The sequence below is a fragment of the Silurus aristotelis genome (genome assembly GCF_946808225.1).
Source record: "Silurus aristotelis genome assembly, chromosome: 6".
Classification (NCBI taxonomy): Eukaryota; Metazoa; Chordata; class Actinopteri; order Siluriformes; family Siluridae; genus Silurus; species Silurus aristotelis.
In genome coordinates this window covers 23904713-23925994 of record NC_139579.1, presented here as the reverse complement: position 1 = coordinate 23925994, position 21282 = coordinate 23904713, and the positions used below count along the sequence as shown (strand labels likewise).

General features: G+C 34.3%; 2 protein-coding genes across 4 annotated transcripts; one reads left to right on the top strand and one right to left on the bottom strand.

Annotated features, from left to right (window-relative positions):
* Window positions 1-1739: 1739 nt before the first annotated feature.
* Window positions 1740-10830, top strand: LOC310728308 (gamma-aminobutyric acid receptor subunit rho-1). 2 transcript variants are annotated; one of them, XM_083545597.1, is made up of 10 exons: window positions 1740-1996; window positions 4354-4404; window positions 4861-4955; window positions 6041-6108; window positions 6755-6978; window positions 7869-7951; window positions 8928-9068; window positions 9148-9300; window positions 9538-9734; window positions 10305-10830. In XM_083545597.1, the coding sequence occupies exons 1-10, from the start codon at window positions 1881-1883 to the stop codon at window positions 10599-10601; spliced, it is 1425 nt and encodes a 474-aa protein (XP_083401723.1). In that variant the 5' UTR covers window positions 1740-1880; the 3' UTR covers window positions 10602-10830. The 2 variants fall into 2 exon arrangements, with proteins under 2 accessions (XP_083401723.1, XP_083401722.1); XM_083545596.1 differs by having other exon boundaries at window positions 4849-4955.
* A 2781-nt stretch (window positions 10831-13611) lies between these two features.
* fam98b (family with sequence similarity 98 member B) lies at window positions 13612-18676 on the bottom strand. 2 transcript variants are annotated; one of them, XM_083545601.1, is made up of 8 exons: window positions 18514-18676; window positions 18022-18167; window positions 17773-17886; window positions 17515-17693; window positions 17278-17358; window positions 16823-16939; window positions 15637-15804; window positions 13612-14399 (listed from the first exon to the last, which is right to left on the bottom strand). In XM_083545601.1, the coding sequence occupies exons 1-8, from the start codon at window positions 18549-18551 to the stop codon at window positions 14130-14132; spliced, it is 1113 nt and encodes a 370-aa protein (XP_083401727.1). In that variant the 5' UTR covers window positions 18552-18676; the 3' UTR covers window positions 13612-14129. The 2 variants fall into 2 exon arrangements, with proteins under 2 accessions (XP_083401727.1, XP_083401728.1); XM_083545602.1 differs by having other exon boundaries at window positions 17773-17883.
* Window positions 18677-21282: the final 2606 nt, after the last annotated feature.

Sequence of the window (21282 nt, the reverse complement as noted above, 5' to 3'; positions counted from 1 at the left end):
CTGTTCATTTCAAAGCTTTTCTCTTGGTTGTGCTGCTTCAATCCGATCAAATTTCAGCCATCACATCACGTGTTACCGGGGTCAAAGGAATCTGCAGTGAGACCTTATGTAGCTTCAAATCCATAACAATGAAGCTGTTGCTTTAACCAAACAAATTTTGAGTCTGAGCCTCTAAGGCCATCTAACAAGTTTACTACAACATGGTCCTATTCATGTCCTTTGATTGGATGGTCAGAGAGTGCGCTATTCGGAGCTCGCAAACAGCATCTGTGGCAAAGTACACAAGCTTAAATATATTTGTGTGGATTTAATATCTGTTTATTCATACCACAATGGCTAACAGAGGAGAAGGAATTGATTTGGTTGCAGATACACTTACAAGGACATTCTCATGATGAACATTTCAAGAAAAGTTAGGCATTGTGAGAAAAGGTCAGCCAAATGTGATGCAGCGCTCTGTTATACTGCGTTTCTGTATCATATTGATGGTTTCTAAAGTCATGATGTCATAATAATGGTATTAAGCTGTGGATAGATTGAGGTAGGACACCACGGAAGACCCAGGTGTGAATGCATGACCTACCACGGATACAACTAAGGTTCCAAAAATTTGGGACACTGTGTAAAATGTAAAAATAAGAAAAACTACAAAGGAATGCAATGATTTGCAAATCACATAAACCCATATTTTATTTACAATAGAACACAAAAAACATGTTTCATATTGTTAAATGTTTACACTGCATAAATGTACCGTTTTAAGAAATAAATAAGGAAATTTTGAATAACACATCACAAAAGATTAGGGACTGGGGCAACAAAGGAACTTTAGAAAAGAAAATGTTTTCTAAAAAGAAACAGCTGGAAGAACATTTTGCAATTCAATTGGATTAATATGTGAAAATCAAAAATGGATGCCTGTGATTTTTGGGCCCTCATGCAGCACGTTGTTTAAAACAGGTGTAATGGAAATGGAAATGGAAATTCGCCGTCATCCACCAATTTAGGTTAAAGCTCTATCATGCAAAGAAGAAGTCATATGTGAAGATGATGCAGAAACGCAGTTTCTTATCTGGGTCAAAGCTAATTTAAAATGGACTGAGGCAAAGTGTTGTCAAACAATTTGAAATTCTTTTTGGAAACCATGCACACAGCATCCTCCAGACTAAAGAGAAGAACCATCCAGCTTGTTGTCAGCGCTCACTTCAAAAGCCTGCATCTATGATGGTTTGTGGGTCTATTAGTGTCTACGGAATGGGCATCTAGAAAGGTACCATTAATGCTGAAAGGTATATAAAGAATTAGAGCAGCATATGCTTCCATTTAGTCTTTTTCAGGAAAAGTCTTGCATCTATTACTATTTTAACTGTATGGCTTCATAGCAAAGAGTCAAAATCCTATTATAGTACACACAAAAGAACAAGGCAGTACATCACCACGTTGTCATATCATTATTGTTTAGATGTTTTCCAGTCTTCTTGATTAACAGAAGATTAGATGAGCTGAGTAAACTTAAAAAAAGGGAGGGGGTGGTGTTATTATCTTCTGGTCGGTGCAGCTGTACATCTGTGCAGGATCTCTTCTATCCTTGTGACTGACCTCACAGTTAAATTCAGTACACTGGATCATTAGGAGAATTGGTTCGGGCGGTGAACGCAACACATCCACCACCGGAGGGATCAAAACTGTGCCAGCTGACGCTCAGGGATTTATGGGTTAGTGAAAATTGCTTTTCCCAGTGGGGAGATTAAGAACTGAGTGGTGTTTATAGTGAGGGCTGAGTTGTGTGGTCTTCCTTGGCTCCTGTGCTAAAAGAGAATGTCCAAGGCTGTGTATTCAGGATCTGTGTGTAGAGTCTGACTGGATGTGATTGCAGGACCATGTGCACTATGCAAATAGATGCTGTAATTTTCCTGATCTATATTTGTTTAATGGGTGCTGCTGGGAAGTCACTCCACCAGAGAGGTTATAAACCTGAGGCCTATAAACAAAGCAGGTAAAGTGGCTGTTTGCTCACTAAAATTCTGTGTGTTTGTGTATATAAAAGTATATTTTTTGTTTGCAATAACTTTACTAAATAGTATAGTTTTAATTGTTAAGAATATGTTACTTATTGAACTTGATCATCTACATGTTAAGTGTTAAAGTGATATCTCAAACACAAACTTCAGACTTAGGTCATATTTATCATTAGCAGTTAAAGAGGAACATATGGAAAGCAATTTTTCTAATACACCTTTCTGTTTATTTTTTACAAGGCACGTTTGATAGAAATATGTTTGATAGAACAACATATTGGGTAGTGTTGACACCTCAGGTTCTTGGTCCCTGATTTGAGTCTGAGCCTAGGCTTAGCTTACTTTCTTTCGTTGTATGTTCTACCCATGTTTTGTGGGGACTTTCTATGTGTTCTTTTTTTCTTCGTACTTCCTGATACATGCATAGAGATGGAGATGATGGAGATGCTAAAAATGCCCCTAGGTTCCCTATGATGGGATGCTCTAACACCACTGTGGCATAGTTTAAGTTGTTACTGAAAACTTAAGTGTAAACTGTCACAAATAAGTATTTTGTATTGTGTTAATATAAAATTATTTAAAACAAACAAATTAATGATTGGAATGGAAATTTGTTTCTATGGATAGCATTCATAAACCACTACACTCAGGGCAATAAACAGAAAGCTGGATTGTGTACTTATCTTGTACATTTACAGAAAAAAATAAATTACCACAAAAAAAATCGAATCTTTCATTGTGAGTTGCAAGGTTATAGAAGTAAGCATAATAATTTTACATTTGATTTCACTTAATATCCTAATGAAAAATCTTACCTAAATTGACCTATATCCAAATATTTAACTTTTCTTTTAGTGTATAAACAAAAATAATTGCATGGTAAACTCCTGGTGTATGACCAAGACCACAAAATTCTCAAAGGATTGAAAATTACAATACACAAGTTGCAATGGCCAGGAACACCATTTGTGTTCTGCACAAATATCCATTAATTGGGAACACATTACTTATGGTAATACCTGACAGCAACAATATGTTTAATCAAATCTGCTTCACCTTGCTTGTTATATAACCTGAGGATTTGTATATGTAGTACATAGTAATATAGTAATACTAGTAAGACTCATAGCCTCTTAATGTGTTTAAATGGCAGTTTGCAAATAAGCTTGTTGAAAATGATCTTTTTCTATATTTACACACAGCTTTTTACACAAAAATTAGTATTTCAAGTGATGACATATTTAAAATATATGTGGAGGTCAGTGCACATCCTGAAGTGAGTGGACCTGCAGATTTGTTCACTGATATAGGAGTGGATTAAACAGACCTTAAAGCCAAAAGGGATTAGTAACCAGCTGCTGAGTTGGACAGAACGGAAAAGCAGTTGTTACCACAACACTCTCTATTTCTTCCCAAACAGCAACACCCTGCCTTTATCATTTCAGATTATATCAAATATCACTTAACGCTTGGCATTCCACTGCCTGATATAGTCTTGTTCCTCCAGTAATCTATTTTACTCTTTCATTTTAATGTACTGTGATCTTTTAAATCTTATGCATGCAAGGCTTTTTTTGTTCATTACCAACAAATCCATAGGTTATGTATAAATAATTTTAATTTCTGAGCAGTATACCATAACTGTATTGAATTCTTGCCTATGATTGGTCAGAAGGGAGTGATAAATTTCCTTTAACAGCTTTAACAGTAGTTTAGGCAAATCCCAGGTTTATATTAAATTGTGCTCATACTAATACATGATCATTAATACATTAGCTATAGCTATAGTTACAAAAGTATTTGTAGTGAATGTTTCATATAAACAGTTTTTTATGAAACATGTAATCAGCGAATTGCTAAGGTATTTAGGTATTTTGAATAAGGTATTTAGAATTTCGGCACTTCCTAATAATCTTGTAACATGGCAAAGGTTTAATCATGAAGGTCTTTGCGGTTTCTCTGAAACTTGACCAGCTACTTATTTGTCATATTAATTCCACGTGAGAGAATAAAAGAAAGGCTGCTGCGAGAATAAGCGATAACAGGAACTTGTTTTGTGGACATTTCACAATATTAGATGTAATTCAAAATGGATGATGGATGGACTTTAACTAGTAAAAAGAAATTGCGGTGGTATACAAGGAACAAAACATTTCAGGATAGGCTATTACTGAAACATAAACTGCTAATATGAAAATAGTAAAAGTTTAGTAAAATAAATAAAAAAAAATAATACAAATGCATTATTTTCTTATAAGAGCACACACAATTGTAATTTTCAAAGTGTTATTAAAGTGTAATTGTAATAATGTGACCTGGTTTCCTTCATGTGTAGGTCTCGGAGAGAACTAGAAATGGTAAATAGAGGAGCTCACAAGTCTGGCAGGTCGGAGATTTTGCTTCATTTTACTTGAAGTTTGAACTTGAATTTAAATTTATTTGAACTTCCAGAAAATAAATCTAGCTGGAAAAAGAGCTGTTTGAATTATGGATGTATTTGTTAATTTATATACATATATCTAGAGTTTTAGATATGGCACATTGATTTTTATTACATTCCCACAGAGCTCACAAAGTTAAAATGTTATGTTTTAACTTTTAAGCTTTGATGAACCCATGTCAGTGAATTACTTTATATATTTTATACATATAAAATTGTATATTTTAAATATATAATATAATGTAAGATTTTAGATAAATGGTATACAGAGTATATTAAATAAATGTGCTAGATATAATTTCATCTAGTGAAATAATTGTAAAAAGAAAAACAAAGATTTGTTTGCTAATAATAAAAAAATATATTCATTACTTTTAATCACTAAAACAGTCCAATTTTCAGAAGAAGTCCAGATCTAACAAAATCTCCTGTGACAAAATCAGAACAATTACTAAGAATAGAAGACCATGACTTTACAATGAGGCCAGCATTTGGAGGTAAGTCTGTTTTTTATTTTTTATTTTTTTTTATATATATATTTAAAATCAAATGCTTAGTATCAGTCAGTAATAAGAGTAAATAAAACAGGGAGCTGAGACATTCTGTGCAAACTCAGGCTTAAATTTCAGGTACATACTATATAAAGAATGAAACATATATATATATATAATTGAATTTTTGTTTGTTTTGCTTGCTTGTTTGTTTGTGTGTTTCATATATATATATATATATATATATATATATATATATATATATATATATATATATATATATATATATATATATATATATATATATATCTGGAGCACTCATAGCCATAACTGGTGTCTGAGAATGTGAAGCTAAATTTATACAAAAATATATAATATATAATAATAATAATAATAATAATAATAATAATAATAATAATAATTGTATATATATATATATATATATATATATATATATATATATATATATATATATATATATATATATATATATATATATATATATGGAGCACTCAGACTGGTGTCTGAGAATGTGAAGCTAAATTTACATGCTAATCTGCTTGACAAGAATGAACAGAATGAATACACTGATAAAAGGCCGAGATTCTGTAGTAATATTTGAATACTGCCGGGCTGAGCATGATTGAACAATTTGTTTGTGGTTGAATGGTCAGTTCACAGGGATTTAGTATGATTACTGTACATGGTGACCTGGATAAAACATTTGCATGTGTGGACATTTTTTAGCATTTTGCAATGAAAGCAGAAACCATAATATATCAGTATATTCTTACAAAAAAAGATATTATACCAGCAATTTTACATCAGCTGATGACTGCTTTATAAAATGGCCTAGTTAAGGCAAAACAGAGACATGATCACAAGCCATTTTTGGGAACTTTGATCCACTGTAGTTTTTTTTATTATTATGAGAGACAAAAACTAAAATGAACAAATTCCTGTGTACCATGAGTAATATCAAATCCTGATCATTTGCGGAAACGTTTTTCCCTACAGAGTTGTAAAGAATATAATTACTCAAAGTTTCATTTGTAATAATCGTATTATTTACTATACTTTTGCACTTACAGGACCTCCTATACCAGTAGGGGTAGATGTTCAGGTTGAGAGTCTTGACACCATCTCTGAGGTTGATATGGTGAGAACTAATTTATAAAATAAATGAGAAATAATGTATTCGAGAATTTAAATAACAAGGAAAACACATTGTAAGCTTATAGACCTGCTCGGTAATAGCTGTGGTAATCTGGGTATGAATTGTTTTGCACTTTGACAGATAAATAGCAGGACCTATGAACATAAAATTTAAGTGTTGAATTACATCATTGAATCTCAATTCTTAGATGTTCTCTGCTAAACCTGTAATAATGTCACATGGTATCTAGTCAGCTATCTCAGCTAATGCATGTTCTGTGGCTAAAAAGGTTGGGCATGGTATTGTAACATCATTACTCTAAACAGCCTTTAATTCTCTAATATTTAAGGTATGTAGATGGTATTCATTTTAAATAGAAACTTTTGACTTGTTTTGTTAAAAAATTGCCCTGAATACCAATCTACATGCATTAAATTATAAATGTAATAAAAATTATATTTCTCAGGGTTTTAGGGGTATTTTAAATGAATCCTAACAATGTACTGAAAAATACTAGTTGAATCATCAACCAGAGTGGCATAATTTTATGTGAAGAATGTAGTGAAGAATGTGAAAACTACATACATGTAGTTTTGATAATCAACATCAGCCAATTGTGGTGCATAATGCTGTAATTTTATGTCCCTAGGACTTCACTATGACTCTTTATCTGAGACATTATTGGAAAGATGAGCGCCTTTCCTTTCCAAGCACTAACAACCAGAGCATGACCTTCGACAGCAGGCTGGTAAAGAAGATTTGGGTCCCAGACATGTTCTTTGTTCACTCGAAAAGATCTTTCATCCATGACACTACAACAGACAACGTGATGCTGCGGGTTTATCCAGATGGAAATGTGCTCTACAGTTTACGGTACAATTGCTCCAACCATGTGGGATTATTATTATTATTATTATTATTATTATTATTATTATTATTATTATTATTATTATTATTATTATTATTATCATCATACCGAATGACATTTTTAGTTTGTTTAGATTTATTTATTTCATGCAAAGAGAGATCCTGTGGCAGTTTTAAGGTTTTTCATCTTGCTCAGGGCAGAGCAGCAGGAGGAAGGGATCAGCTGGAGAGCAAACAACTATGTCCAAATGTTCCTGCCTGCAGGCTACTGCTGTCCACAATACACCACTTTTAGTTAAATTTAGAACATTCCACTCAATATTGAACTCATGGACCTCAGATCGTGCCGCAAGGGACAGCATCATTGAGCAATCGCCTTCTCTTCTCTTCTCTTCTCTTCTCTTCTCTTCTCTTCTCTTCTCTTCTCTTCTCTTCTCTTCTCTTCTCTTCTCTCTTTTTTTTTTCCTTTCCTCATGATCACACACCTAGCAGCTACACTACATGTAGGTGTCAACTGTAGCTCAGTTCATTCCTAGAAGTGAGGCTTAAAGAGGGAACATGGCCTGCAAAGTGTGGCAATCAAGAGACACTAACTATTTATGCCTCTCACATAGATTATTAAGTGAATAAACCCCATTCTAATACACTAATGAAGTCAATAAACCCCAATCTAATTAGTTGTAAAATGTAAACACAATTTAACACTATTTAAAGCTTTAGCATTTTTGCAATATAACTGCATTCTCTTAAAGCATGGTAAATTGTTACCTAGTCATACAAATACTTTGTGGAAAATAACGAATATTACCTAGGTACATCAAGAATATTTTACAAGATTGTGCCAATGATATTTTCAAGGATATGGAATTAAATTATGATGTCATTGTGTTCCACAGAGTAACAGTCACTGCCATGTGCAACATGGACCTCAGTCGTTTCCCCCTGGACACACAAACCTGCTCACTCGAGATAGAAAGCTGTATGTAAAAAAAAAAAAAAAAAAAAAATATATATATATATATATATATATATATATATATATATATATATATATATATATATATATATATATATATATATATATATTTATTTATTTATTTATTTATTTATTTATTATTGTGAAATATTTAATAGATTTCACTGACAATAAATTAGAGTACAGCAGTTACAGTGATCACTGTTGGTTGCCAGTTCATTGGTCACAGCTCCTGTCATCAACTATACATGTGAACTAATACATGCTGATTTACAGATCTAATTTATGATCTGAACCAGTGAATGTGGCATTAGGAGCAAAAAAAATCCATCTTAGTGTGACCAGTCAGCCGTCAAACTGGTCAAGCTGGTAGAATATTTTTGCCAGGTGAGGAAAAATAAAAGTTTCTAAGAATTAAGTTGGTAATGGTATATTGCAATAACACAATAAATTTTTATAAATTTTTTATTCTTATAATAAAAAAGATGGAAAATATCTTCACACTTGTCAAAGATAGTAATCAGCTAGACCTGTGTTTTGGCTGCACAGATCTGCTAAGGTACAAAGATATGCTAACATACAGCAATGGAGGCAGGAATTAAAGTGTGGCATTTTACTACTACACAGTGATTCCAATGAAAAACAGATATATGGCATAGTGTATTGAAACATCCAAAATACTAGTAATGTACTATAAAAGTTTACAGGAACAACTCAAAAAGTTGCCAATGCTTCAATGGCCTGAATAGTCCCTGAAGCTCAGTATTATCAAATAAATAGGTAAGCTGATAAAGCACATATTATTCCTGCTTTATTTTTTATTCCCAAAGAACATCCAGAAATGTGTTATTTTGAAAGCCAAAGCAGGAACGTGTTAGTGGATGGGTATACAATACTTAATTAACTGGACAAGCCATGCAAAAAAAATAAAAAGGCAAAATAAGTAGTGACCAAGAAATCTGTTGAATTACCACTGTAGATGCATACACTGATGATGACCTCATGCTGTACTGGAAGAAAGGGAACGAGTCTTTGAACACAGATGACAAGATCTCACTGTCCCAGTTTCTCATCCAAAAGTTTCACACAACTACAAAGCTGGCTTTCTACAGCAGCACGGGTAATCCCTCATATTGTGTTACTGTTACTCTGAAAACTGGCACCCACTATGTTACTAAACTTTTTTTTTTTTTTTACAGGCTGGTATAATAGGCTGTACATCCACTTCACCCTCCGGCGTCACATCTTTTTCTTTCTGCTGCAGACGTATTTCCCTGCCACGCTTATGGTCATGTTGTCCTGGGTGTCATTCTGGATTGATCGCAGGGCTGTTCCTGCTAGAGTACCTTTAGGTTAGTTGAAAGGAACATACTTCAACCTAAACCTGACAGAGTGCAGTAACACAACTTACTGTTATTCCAGTCCAAAATAGTTATGATTTGGACTAATTATTACTGCTGCATTATTTCACCCTTTCGTTGGTTCTATTTACTTTTTTCTGCTGTAAAAAAATTGTACATACTGTAAGATAAAAAATGAGCATCTTAAAAGATCATACTGCCATTATACAGCTGTTTACTGTCACTCAGGTATTACTACGGTTCTTACAATGTCAACCATCATCACCGGCGTCAATGCCTCTATGCCACGTGTGTCCTACATCAAAGCAGTGGACATCTACCTGTGGGTCAGCTTTGTGTTCGTGTTTCTCTCTGTTATTGAGTATGCGGCTGTCAACTACCTGACCACCGTGCAGGAGCGCACAGAGAGGAAGCTTCGAGAGCAAGTGAGTGGACACGAAGTTTTAGACAGGTGCAACATTAATACACTTGTTTTTTTTGCACAAAAAGCAGTATTAGTTCAAATTTCATGTTACCTTTTTTTTAATGCCAGGCACAATATCTGCCTCTTGGCTAAAGTTCATTCGAACTTACAGGAATGATAGAAATTATAGATCCTCAGTTTAGAGTTTTGATTGAGCAAATGATTTCACTTGATTAAAAAAAATGGTTTATCTTATTGATCCCATTACAGTGGTCCCCCGGAACTTGCGGGGTCCCCGGAACGTAATAGTGTACAATATTTGACCAAATACATAGTTTAAAATATTATTCCTAAAGTTCCTAAACATTCGGTATTTTAAGATATTCCACAACTTGCTGTTAGTTAGGTTCCAAATGAGAACCCGTGTATTTTCCGAGCTGCGAGTTCCGAACCGCGAATGATCGGGGGTTGATTGTATACAATGCTGCTTTCCAGAAATGTTTCACATAGATGCTCTTAATTAAAAAAAAAAGATAAGAATCGACTCACCCACCCAACTACTATTCATTCTGTTAATGTTCTGACTTTTTAGTTACCCTGCACATGTGGTATAGAGCACCCAGATGAGAACATGATGGTGACTACCGCCTATAGTGACGTGGACCAAAGCACAACAGGAAACTATGGGATGCCAGAGAACGCAGTGAGACAGGAGAGGATCTTTGCTCAGTTCACGTTAGCAGACAATCAGACCACCAGTCAGGTGAGGAGCTTGAGGAGCTACGTCAACATCTGGATAGACACTCATGCCATAGACAAGTACTCACGGGTCATTTTTCCTGGTGCATACACCCTCTTCAATATCATTTACTGGTCCATTTATTCCTAACACAACACTCAGCTACAGGACTGGAATGGTTGGAACTTTTTAAAGGCTGGGATAGACTTTGAAGAACATGGAGCAAATAAGAAGATATCACTATATTAATTTGTACTTTTTTGTTTCCAAAATGCAAAAGGGCAATTTTGAAATCTTTTAAATAATTGTTTTATTTGTTTATAGTGTTTTTTCCCCCATTGTACTAAAATAAAAGAAAGTGTTCCCCTTCAGAACCACTGCTGTATTTCTCCTACAATTGTTTTGAATGCTTAAAATTTTTAATCCACTGCAGCTTAAGTTTATCCTTCAATTCAAACACTACACTGCTATGATACAAAGGTTATGGCTTTATGGGTTATTCTGATTGCCAGTGTGTTCCAAAACAGAAAGAAACCCTGAAGACAGATACCTGAAATAAGGCCATGATGTTGTAGTTGATGCATTTTATTTCATAACCACATCAGCATTATTTAGTGTTGGAACTGTAAGAACTTATATCTATATAGAAATACAACTTTGTCATTGCACAGTGCAAATAGTAGCAATTGTGCAAATTAACAAATGCAGATAAATACACAGTAAATGTGTGTGTAAATACCATGACTTGGTGATTACGTTAACACCTATGGATCCATAGTTTCACAAAAGTTAATTTTGTTAAAATAATTTCTAGTTTCAACGTTGAATCAAGTAGTTTGCATGATTTTTTTGTTATATTGCATACAAATATCAGCTTGTTTTGTGTATTTAGCCTATTTGTTAGTATTCGGTAACAACAAAATGTCTGGGGTGGGTTAGATGGTGTAATAACAAACAATTTTCCACTTGTGAGTTTTTATTATTTCTTTACCTGGAAAAATTTACTTGGTTTGCTTTGATGTTTCACACCAGTTGTTAATATTGTCATGATTTATGAGAAATGCAATAAACTTGTTCTTAATACAGATAAAACCGTTATATACTATGAATCTAAACATGCATTATTTTAGGACTTCCTCCACAGAAGCGGCCTGCAACTTATTTGGTAGTGACATATAAGAGATGTAGAATCCACACATTATGCATAGCAGGTATTCAAACTCACAATAAGGAACATTAACCATTGAGCTATTGCTGTCCACATGGAAATGACTCAGTAATACTACTGGAGATGTGGCCATTACTGTCACAGAGAACGTTTGGATTGTCACAGTGAACGATTATTAACAAATCTGGAATCACTCAGAATGTCCAGTTTATAATTTGAGTGTATATTATGAACGCACTGTCAAAATATTCTACTTAAATACAACAAACATTTAGGTTTACTGAAAGAAATGTTAAGCAAGTTCAAATTTTACCAGTTTATAGGCAAGTTTTGTGTGAATCTTCCATTAAATTAACAAAAAAATTTTGTGATCCTAATTATATCATTGACTGTATCGTTATGCCATAAATAAAAACAAGATCTGAGCACAATATGCATGATTATAACAGATGTAAAATGTAATGTAGATTAATATTTATTCATCCTATTTATATCTCAAATTGTAGGCTATGGTTTCACACTTTCTTCCAAACACGAAGAATTATTATTGCATTTTATTCTGTACAATTGTGAACATTAATTTTCTGATTAATTATGTTTATTTTAACCGACTTACTTTTTAGTTGATATGTGACCTTTTTTTTTTTTTTTTATATTTATTTTGTCCATGCTTTAGGCACCATGCGTGATGGGTAATCAGCGTTGTAGATATCAACATTAATGACTTAATTGTTTTATATTGCACATTTAAAACATTCAAAGCTCCTACTATTTCTGGGGAAAGCAGTATCAGAGTATCAAAGTATTATAGTCAAGCATTCTACAAACATGGTTGAAGCATCAGAGAAGGAAATGGTATTATGATATATGCATATATGTTAGTTATGACACTAGATTATGTTTAAGGGCACAGTGGTGTAGCAATTAATGTTGCAATTTTACAGCTCCGGCGTTCCCCATTTGATCCTAAACTCAGGTTACTAATCTGCAGTTTTCATGTTCACCTTATGTCCATATGGGTTTTATTTGGCTTCTTTGATTTCCTGCCACCTCCCATTAACATTCCAGTAGGTGTACTGGGTACATTACATTGCCCTTAGGTTTAAACAAGTAGGAGTATGTATACATGAATTTGGTTTTAGGGTGTATTAATGCCTCATGCCCAGTGTTACTGGGATAGGCTCTGGCTCACCAGTGAACTTTATCTAAATAAAAAAAGTTAGTAAAGAATATTGATTGAAAAATATTGTAAAAAATGTATATGGTTACGTTAAAAAGGCTTTACCTTTTGGCTGAACAAACCTTTGATAAATACTCTATTATTAAATGTACCCTGCACTACATGGGTGGTCACTTCAAGCCTATTTTGTATTATTTATAAGTAATGAGGAGCATTTAGGCTTCAGCTGCAAGTCAGTTTCAAGTGCTCTTACCTCAGATTCAGCAATAAACCAGCATGTTCGTGTTTTCAGCTCGGGTCGGTTTTTAAATCCCCAAATAATATACCTAAGGAGCTTTTCTCGACACTTGCATAGAACAAATTCAGATCTAGTTTTGCTGCCTCTTCAAGCATGACATCATATGAACAAGCTATTTGAATTACTATAATAAAAAAAAAAGCTTCTTTCAGACTTCCACCTACTAGTGTTTTTTTTTTGGAGCTTTTGTATGGATGAAATAAAAGATCTAACAAATTGTTTTGTTTGCCCACACAAACGTTCTACCAAAAACTGGCAGACTTTGTGCTACATTTCAATTCGAAACGCTCACAGACTTTAATTAACATTAAAGTTTATTGACTGATCTACCGGCAAAAAGATTTCTTGACATTGCAGTATCTGACATACATGGATTTTCTTAAATAATAATCGGTTTTCTTTTCCAGTAGTGTGTTATGGATTTATCAGAAACACATTTATTCAACTGAATAAACTTGAGTAATGCACAAAACAAATAAAAGCATCATAAAATAAATGTCACCTGCAGAGGTGCTGGATTGTAGCAGCTTTATTTGGACAAAGTGCTGCCCTGTTATAGCAACGTCATGTCTTCATTATTCTAAACTAATCGAACAGAATGCTGATCCCCAAGATCCATTACACATGTCTAGTTGAAAATGAAAAGTGCATGCAAGTACCACAAAAGATGAATTTAAAAAGTGAATGTGCCCTCGAAAACTAACATAAAAACAAAGCTAACTACATCCGTATAAGATAACAGACATGTTTCTCACCTTTCCTATTTTCAAAATCATGTAAAAATATGTATTGTAGGTTATTAACTCTACTTCTATAACCTTCTTGCTTTTTTTTTTTTTTTTTTTTATCTGAACCAATGCATTGCACTGGAGTAATTTAAATACGTTTATGTTTTCTGTTTCAGGACACATTCAGTCTCTGAACATATTTGTGATAGACACAAAAAAACAATGCAACACACCTAATCATATGCATGTTCATTTAAATACTGTACTTATCGTCAGTAAAAAAAAATAAATAAATAAAAAACTATTAACGATAATAACCCCCTTCACCGCCCCTTCTCCCTTGGTTTCGACCTCCACCTTGGCCCCATCCACTCCCATGTCCACCTCCTCCATATCCTCTACCCCCATGTCTGCTTCCTCCATATCCACCTCTGTGTCCTCCGCCTCCATATCCACCACCCCCTCGTCCTCTTCCTCCTCCATCTTGTCGCTTCTGCCAGGGCGGCATCTCGGGGTGAGGAGCTTCAATCTCTGAGGGTCTTCCACCTCGATCAGGAACCCTTCCCATCAGCACCTGGGGATTAATTGGCAAACAGAAAAATCCTGAGCTGAGGAATGGCTGAATTTATACTATTTAATGCAACATGGGAATTTATTTTAAATAATGGTTGACAGAGCTTACAAATTGCAGACACCAATGGTAGATAAAGTACACAAACCATGTAGAGACTCTCTGTAAATTATTACTGTAGTAAAAACGCTCTCAAATACAAAAGTATTTGCCTTTAAATGAACTTAAATATACAAATTGTATTTATTGATTTATTATGGCTGTAATGTTCCTAATATAATTTTTGTAACAAGACTCTTCCAAAATCAACTCAGTTTATGTGAAAAGACTGTTATTCTTAGCACACCAATCTATTAATAGAATGATATTAATCAAAACTGTTTGATATCCATTAAAATAATCATGCGCCCAAACCCGTCTTTTCAACCACTTAAAAAAAAGTTTTAGGTTGTGTTGTGGCAAGTTAGAGTCTGTAGTTTCTTCCATCATTTATTCCTCTCAAAATGTTCTGCTTGCTGTTGAACTGATGCTGAACTGTATGTTGGTGATCAGTAGATACCACAAAGCGGCTATCGAAACTAGTTTAAAACAGGGCGCGCTCTACTCTGATTGGTGGCTTGCTGCATGTTTGACCAGTTAAATTCTTTTCACTGATAAATAGAAAGGAACGACTGATTTTGTAAAATGTAGTTAAGTAAAAAGTAAAATATTTAACTTTAAAATATAGTGAAGTTAAAGTGGAAATACTTCAGTAAAGTACACATACACAAAAAAGCTACTTAAGTAACAAATTACATTTACTTCCTTACTGTCCACCACTGGGAGACACCAACTACAATTCCTTTATGCCTATTACTGTTCAGATTTAAAATAAAGACACTCAATGATTATATATCAACATGATATGGGGGTTCATTGAGACTGCAAAAACTAAAGTGTATATATATTTATATTTATATCTATCTGGTGAGAAAGAGATTTAACACAAAGAAAGAAAGAAAAAAAAAAGAAAGAAAGAAATAAGGAAAGAAAGAAAGATGCTTTTTAATTGTCACATGTACTGTATTTTACTTGTTACTCTACTTTACTGAACAGTGAAATTATTTATTTTTGCATATTCAAAAAAACTTGCAAACCTGTCTCCTGTTTCCCCCCTGTACCCACCCAAGTATCACAAATATATACATCACCACAAAAAATACAGAGAAGCTTGAACTGCCACAATCTGATTTGCACTCACCTTGTTTACAGCACAGGCAGTCCTCTCTCTGCACGACTTGCTGGTACTTTTCACCAAGTTGCAGATATCGTCCCGTGCAGCCAGGAGGTGAGCAAGGCTTATTGATGATTTTAATGTTAGTGAGTGTCTCTTTGGCTGATAGGCTCTGGCCATTGTGTCAGTTTTTGCCTGATAAAAAGGAATGAATGGAATTTACTCGGCTGATATTCACTGCCCACTTAATTAAAAAACGCCTGTAAGCCTGGGCATGTATGCACTTCTCCAATCAAGCAATCATGTGGCAGCAGCATCATGCATAAATCACACAAGTAGAAGTTGATGATTTAATCAAACATCAAAAAAAAAAAAATATGATTATGGTTTGAGCTGGCATGAAAGTTATAATAAGTCAAATAACCAAAACTGTGGTAAGGAAAAAAGCATTGCATTACACAGACTACAATAGCTAAACACCATATCTCGGTCCACCCATATCTGCCAAAAACAAGACTATGAAGTTGCAGTGGACACAAGCGCACCGAAACGTCAGCTTGTCTGACGAATTTGAATTTCTGCTGTGTCATGCAGATGGCTGGGTTAGAATTTGGCATCAACAGCCAGAGATCATCAACCTAAAAAGACTTGTGTTAACAGTTCAGATTGGTATTAGTGGTATAATGGTGTGGGGAGTGTTTTGTTGGCACAGACTGCACCCATAAAACCAATTTTATGCAGCATTATTCGAATGCCACAGTATATGAGTGGTGCTGCTGACCACACGCATGCCATCTGCTAATAGCTACTCTCACTCTAATCAAGTCACAGAGGCAGAAATTCTCTCAAACTGGTTCCACAACAATGAGCTCAGTGTACTACAATGGTCCACTGAGCATCTTTGGGGTGTGGTAAAGCAGGAGACACACAGCATTAAAGTGCATCTGACAAATCTGCAGCAATTATGTGATGCAAATGACTGTTTCTGATATTAAATGAAATCCATTTTACAAAAGAAATGAAACCGATCTGACAGCAAAGGGTCATACTAACCAATGTTACTACGGTGTTCCTAATAAAATGGCCTGGTAAATGAATACTGCATATGAATTTCTACTGACCCTAAACTCAAAACTTTTTACAATACTTCACTAAGTGGTGCCAAAACACAAACAATGACAGAAAAATAACAGAAAGCTGCAGTTTAACATGCCTTGGCTCTGTCTGACCAGCTGAAAGACTGCACAGTAACATCCAAGCGTTTGATCAGCATGCGCCGGCGACACTCATAGTCTGCCAAAAGAACACTATTCATTTTCTCCAGCTGCCTCTGAGGGTAAAAAACAAGTCAATTATTAGGACTTACAATCCATAAAATGTCGCCACTTACACTGGCGGTGTTCATATGACTGAAACCCACTAACATTTATTTATACTGATACAAATTTTGTTGGTAATTTAAACAGCTATGCTGTTAATGAATATGGTCTTTCTTAATCCTTTAATCTTCATAACTAACTATCTGTTATTGCAGATGGTCAAAAATATATATTTTTTTTAGGGGTTCCACAAATGCACACCTCTAAGTTATAGAAACAAGTTTCTAAAACAAATATTCACTATTATGCTGCTATTCTGTAATACTAAAGCCTGTTGTGAAATACTTACCCATTGCTCACTGTTAAGGGTCTGCTTTAATACTGGTTTTCCAATGTGATTCTCTGGAACTTTCTTCAGCAAAACCTTTACCTAAAGCAAACAAGTGCTCAACATTGACACAGCAAAACAAAAAAACCCTGCAAAATGCTTTATACTGTTGTCACAAGCCAAAGATAGATTTTGGAGTATATAGATTAACACTGTGATAGCTCATATAGAATAAACAAACTTAATTTAAAAACTTACCTCATTTTCTATATCTGCAAATAAGTCTGTTGTTTGCTGTTGTTCTGTCTCTGGGAGTTTTAGCACTTTGCAAATTGCTTGGAGGTCTTGAAGAGGCGAGGTCTTCTCCTCACATTTTTTGTCTAGAGACGTTCTGCTTGTTAAAATCTGTGCAGCCTGAAGTTCTGATACTAAAAACACTGCAAACACAACACTGTTTAATAAAAATAGTAACTCTGAATGACAGTGTTGTGGTGACATTTGGGTAATAAAACTTACAAAGGATTTTCAGATGCTCCTTTTTGGTCATCAGTTCGGCCTCCAGCCCTTTATATGGACAGGACAGCTCTTTCAACAATTTGCTTAATTCGAGATTTGCCTTTTCAGGATCTTCTGTAAATATACATTTTGGATTAAAAGTGTGTAAGCTTATGAGGTTAGTATAAAAAGCAAAAGACGAGGGTCGTGGTTTATATCTTACTATTCTAAGAGCCTTTTGAAAGCATAAATACTTGATGTAAAAATTACCTATAATTTCCGATTTCTGATCCTTGCCATCACAGTGCTGGTGAAGTTTTGATGATATCCATGTACACACATGTGCAAACTCCTGAGAGTAAAACCCTTGCTCACATGCCGCTGAAAGCGTCTTTTCATCAAGGGAACCACTGTACCTGTGGAATATATATACATACAGTATGGTCTACAAGTCAGCAGCAGCAATATTTAAAAAAGACAGTGCTGCTTCAGTGCCCAGAAAACAGATTTTCAGTTTTTTTCATATTAATTTAAGGTGTACTTAGCCTAATTAGCTGATCACACGGGGTGTTTTTTAACGAATCATAACTCGACTTCATACTTTTAAGTTGTAAACAGTTCTTTTCGTTTCTAAAACAGCAACTATTGTTATTATCAGTTCCCTTTGCACAGCACAGACTAACGCACCTAGCTAACGTTGCTAAGCTGCTAACGTGCCAAATACTCAACAACAAAGGTATCAAAATGTATTCTATTACGTACCCAACTTGATCCAGTCCATCAAGTATGTCGCTTTCCATTATTTTACAACTAATGACAAGTAACGAATCTAAACAACTATTAAGGCAGGTGGTAAAGGGTGCTGTTTTCGATTCAAGCGCGCACCACGCGTGTGCATCGGTAATACGTCCGTAATGCAACACGAACACCGTTCCACAGTTCCGTTAATATCCGGAATGTGCATTCTTTTTGTAACAATATTTTTTTTTTTTAACTTGTTTATATATTTTTTTATTCGCTTTCACTTCTATCAAACTGAATAAAGATACTTTACAAATCTGAATGTCACACAAGATAACGAAGTGAAGAGAGAGAGAGAGAGAAAGCTTAAGGGCCTTGTCCAGGAGCGGAAGCTTTGGTTTATTATCTTCTTGTCATTATCTTGTTGTATGGTGAATTTGGTTTTTTTGGAAGGTAGCCATGTTAGTACTTTCACCAGGAATAAATACTTTCCTGCTCCAAAACACCTCCAACCCATTAAACTTCTACCTCCCTTTTAGACTGTTGGTGAGAGGCAGTCTGCTAACATCTCTCCTATTCTTAAATAGGTTCTTCTGTCATAGACAAATTTATACTCCACTGTCCACAGAACATTTTTCCAGTCATTCACTAAAATAAATATACACCAATCAGCCAATACATTGACATTATAACCTTATAACTAGTGACGTGAAAAACTGATTATCTCTTTCTCATAATTGTGTTGGCTAGACAACTGGGTCAGAGCATCTCCAAAACTGCAGTTCTTGTGAGGATTCCTGGTCTGTAGTGGTCAGTATCTATTAAAAGTGGTCCAAGGAAAAAACAGTGGTGAACAGGCGACAGGGTCATGAGCGGACAAGGTTCACGTGATTGATGCACGTGGGGAGCGAAAGCTGAACCGTGTGGTCTGATCCAACAGACGAGCTTCTGTAGCTCAAATTGCTAAAGAAGTTAATGATGTTAATGCTCGATGGGTCAGGACTGTTTTGCCAGCAAAAGGGGGCATATATACATACAGTGGGGGAAATAATTATTTGATCCCCTGCTGATTTTGTAAATTTACCTCCTTACAAAGAAATCACAAGATCTCTGCTAAAGATTCATCTGCTAAAGAATGCACATGAACAGGCTGGTCTGAAGTTTGCCAGTGAACACCTGAATGATTCAGAGAAGGCTTGTGAGAATGTGATGTGGTCAGATGAGAGCAAAATTAAACTCTTTGGCATCAAATCGACTTGGAGGCAGAGAAATGGAAAAGAACCTTCTGGCCTCAGCGTAAAAACTGAAGATGGGTTGTAGATGGGTCTTCCAGCAGGACAATGACCCAAACATATGGCGAAGGCAACAATTTGATGGTCTTTTAGCCCATTCCAGCCTTGTGCAAATCTACAATCTTGTGCCTGATGTCCTTTGACAACTCTTTGGTCCTGCCTATGGTGGTGGAGAGCTTTGAATGAAGAGATTGATTCTGTTAAGGGTGTTTTTTTATACAAAAAATGAATTATTTCCTAAAGGCACAGGACTAATTTGGGTCTGTGGGAGTCAGAATTGTCGATGGTTGGTAGGGGCTCAAATAATTATTTCACTAGATCAAATACAAATTAATTTATAACCTTTTTTTAAATAGTTTTTTTTAATGGACTTTTTAATATTATTTTATCTTTCTGTTCAAATAAACCTACCATTAAAATTCTGGACTGTTCATTTCTTTGGAAGGCAGTAAACTAATCAAATAATAATTCCCACCACTGGGTATGTGAATATATATATATATATATATTTATTTCCCCCACTTATAGTTACATACAACGAGTGCCTTCGCAACTTTTCTAATAAGTTTGAAAAAACTTATTCAATTAACTTTATGGAATTTATAAAAATAATAAGTGATTTATAATGTATTCATTTGTAATTATTTTTTAAAAAAATTTGTATTTAATTTTTTTTTATATTTTAATTTTAAATCTGTCTACCCATATATATATATATATATATATATATATATATATATATATATATATATATACACAGTACAGACCAAAAGTTTGGACACACCTTCTCAAAGAGTTTTCTTTATTTTCATGACTATGAAAATTGTAGATTCACACTCAAGGCATCAAAACTATGAATTAACACGTGGATTTATATACATAACAAAAAAGTGTGAAACAACAGAAAATATGTCATATTGTAGGTTCTTCAAAGTAGCCACCTTTTGCTTAGATTACTGCTTTGCACAATCTTGGCATTCTCTTGATGCCTACTTTGAAGAACCTACAATATGACATATTTTCAGTTCACTTTTTTGTTATGTATATAATTCCACATGTGTTAATTCATAGTTTTGATGCCTTCAGTGTGACTCTACAATTTTTGTAGTACAAACTTTTGGTCTGTACTGTATATATATATATATATATATATATATATATATATATATATATATATATATATATATATATATATATATATATATGAGATAGATAGATAGATAGATAGATAGATAGATAGATAGATACTGTAGATAGTTAGGCTTATTTATAAAGCTAATTCAGCAAACCTAAAATTTAACTACATTAATAACTTGGTTCTGCTAGAAACCACACTTTATTAGGAATACCCTTGATACTTGCTCATTTATGCAAATGATCTAATCAGTCAATTAGGTGCAGGATGTACAGAAAACAGATGAATGTACAGAAACATGAGGACACATAACCTAAGATTTCTGTTTTGGTCTGGCCTATCTCCTCTGACCTTTCTTATTAG

Bases quoted from the DNA above. Each gene is read 5' to 3' on its own strand.
- fam98b (XM_083545601.1), bottom strand. From the start codon at position 18,551: ATGGAAAGCGACATACTTGATGGACTGGATCAAGTTGG. The intron at 17,694-17,772 runs GTAAGTTTTATT...TTGTGTTTGCAG, and splicing joins GGAGCATCTGAAAATCCTTT to TGTTTTTAGTATCAGAACTT. The intron at 15,805-16,822 runs GCATGTTAAACT...CCTTTTTATCAG, and splicing joins GCTGGTCAGACAGAGCCAAG to GCAAAAACTGACACAATGGC.
- LOC310728308 (XM_083545596.1), top strand. From the start codon at position 1,881: ATGTGCACTATGCAAATAGATGCTGTAATTTTCCTGATCTATATTTGT. The intron at 4,956-6,040 runs GTAAGTCTGTTT...TTGCACTTACAG, and splicing joins AATGAGGCCAGCATTTGGAG to GACCTCCTATACCAGTAGGG. The intron at 9,735-10,304 runs GTGAGTGGACAC...CTGACTTTTTAG, and splicing joins AGAGGAAGCTTCGAGAGCAA to TTACCCTGCACATGTGGTAT.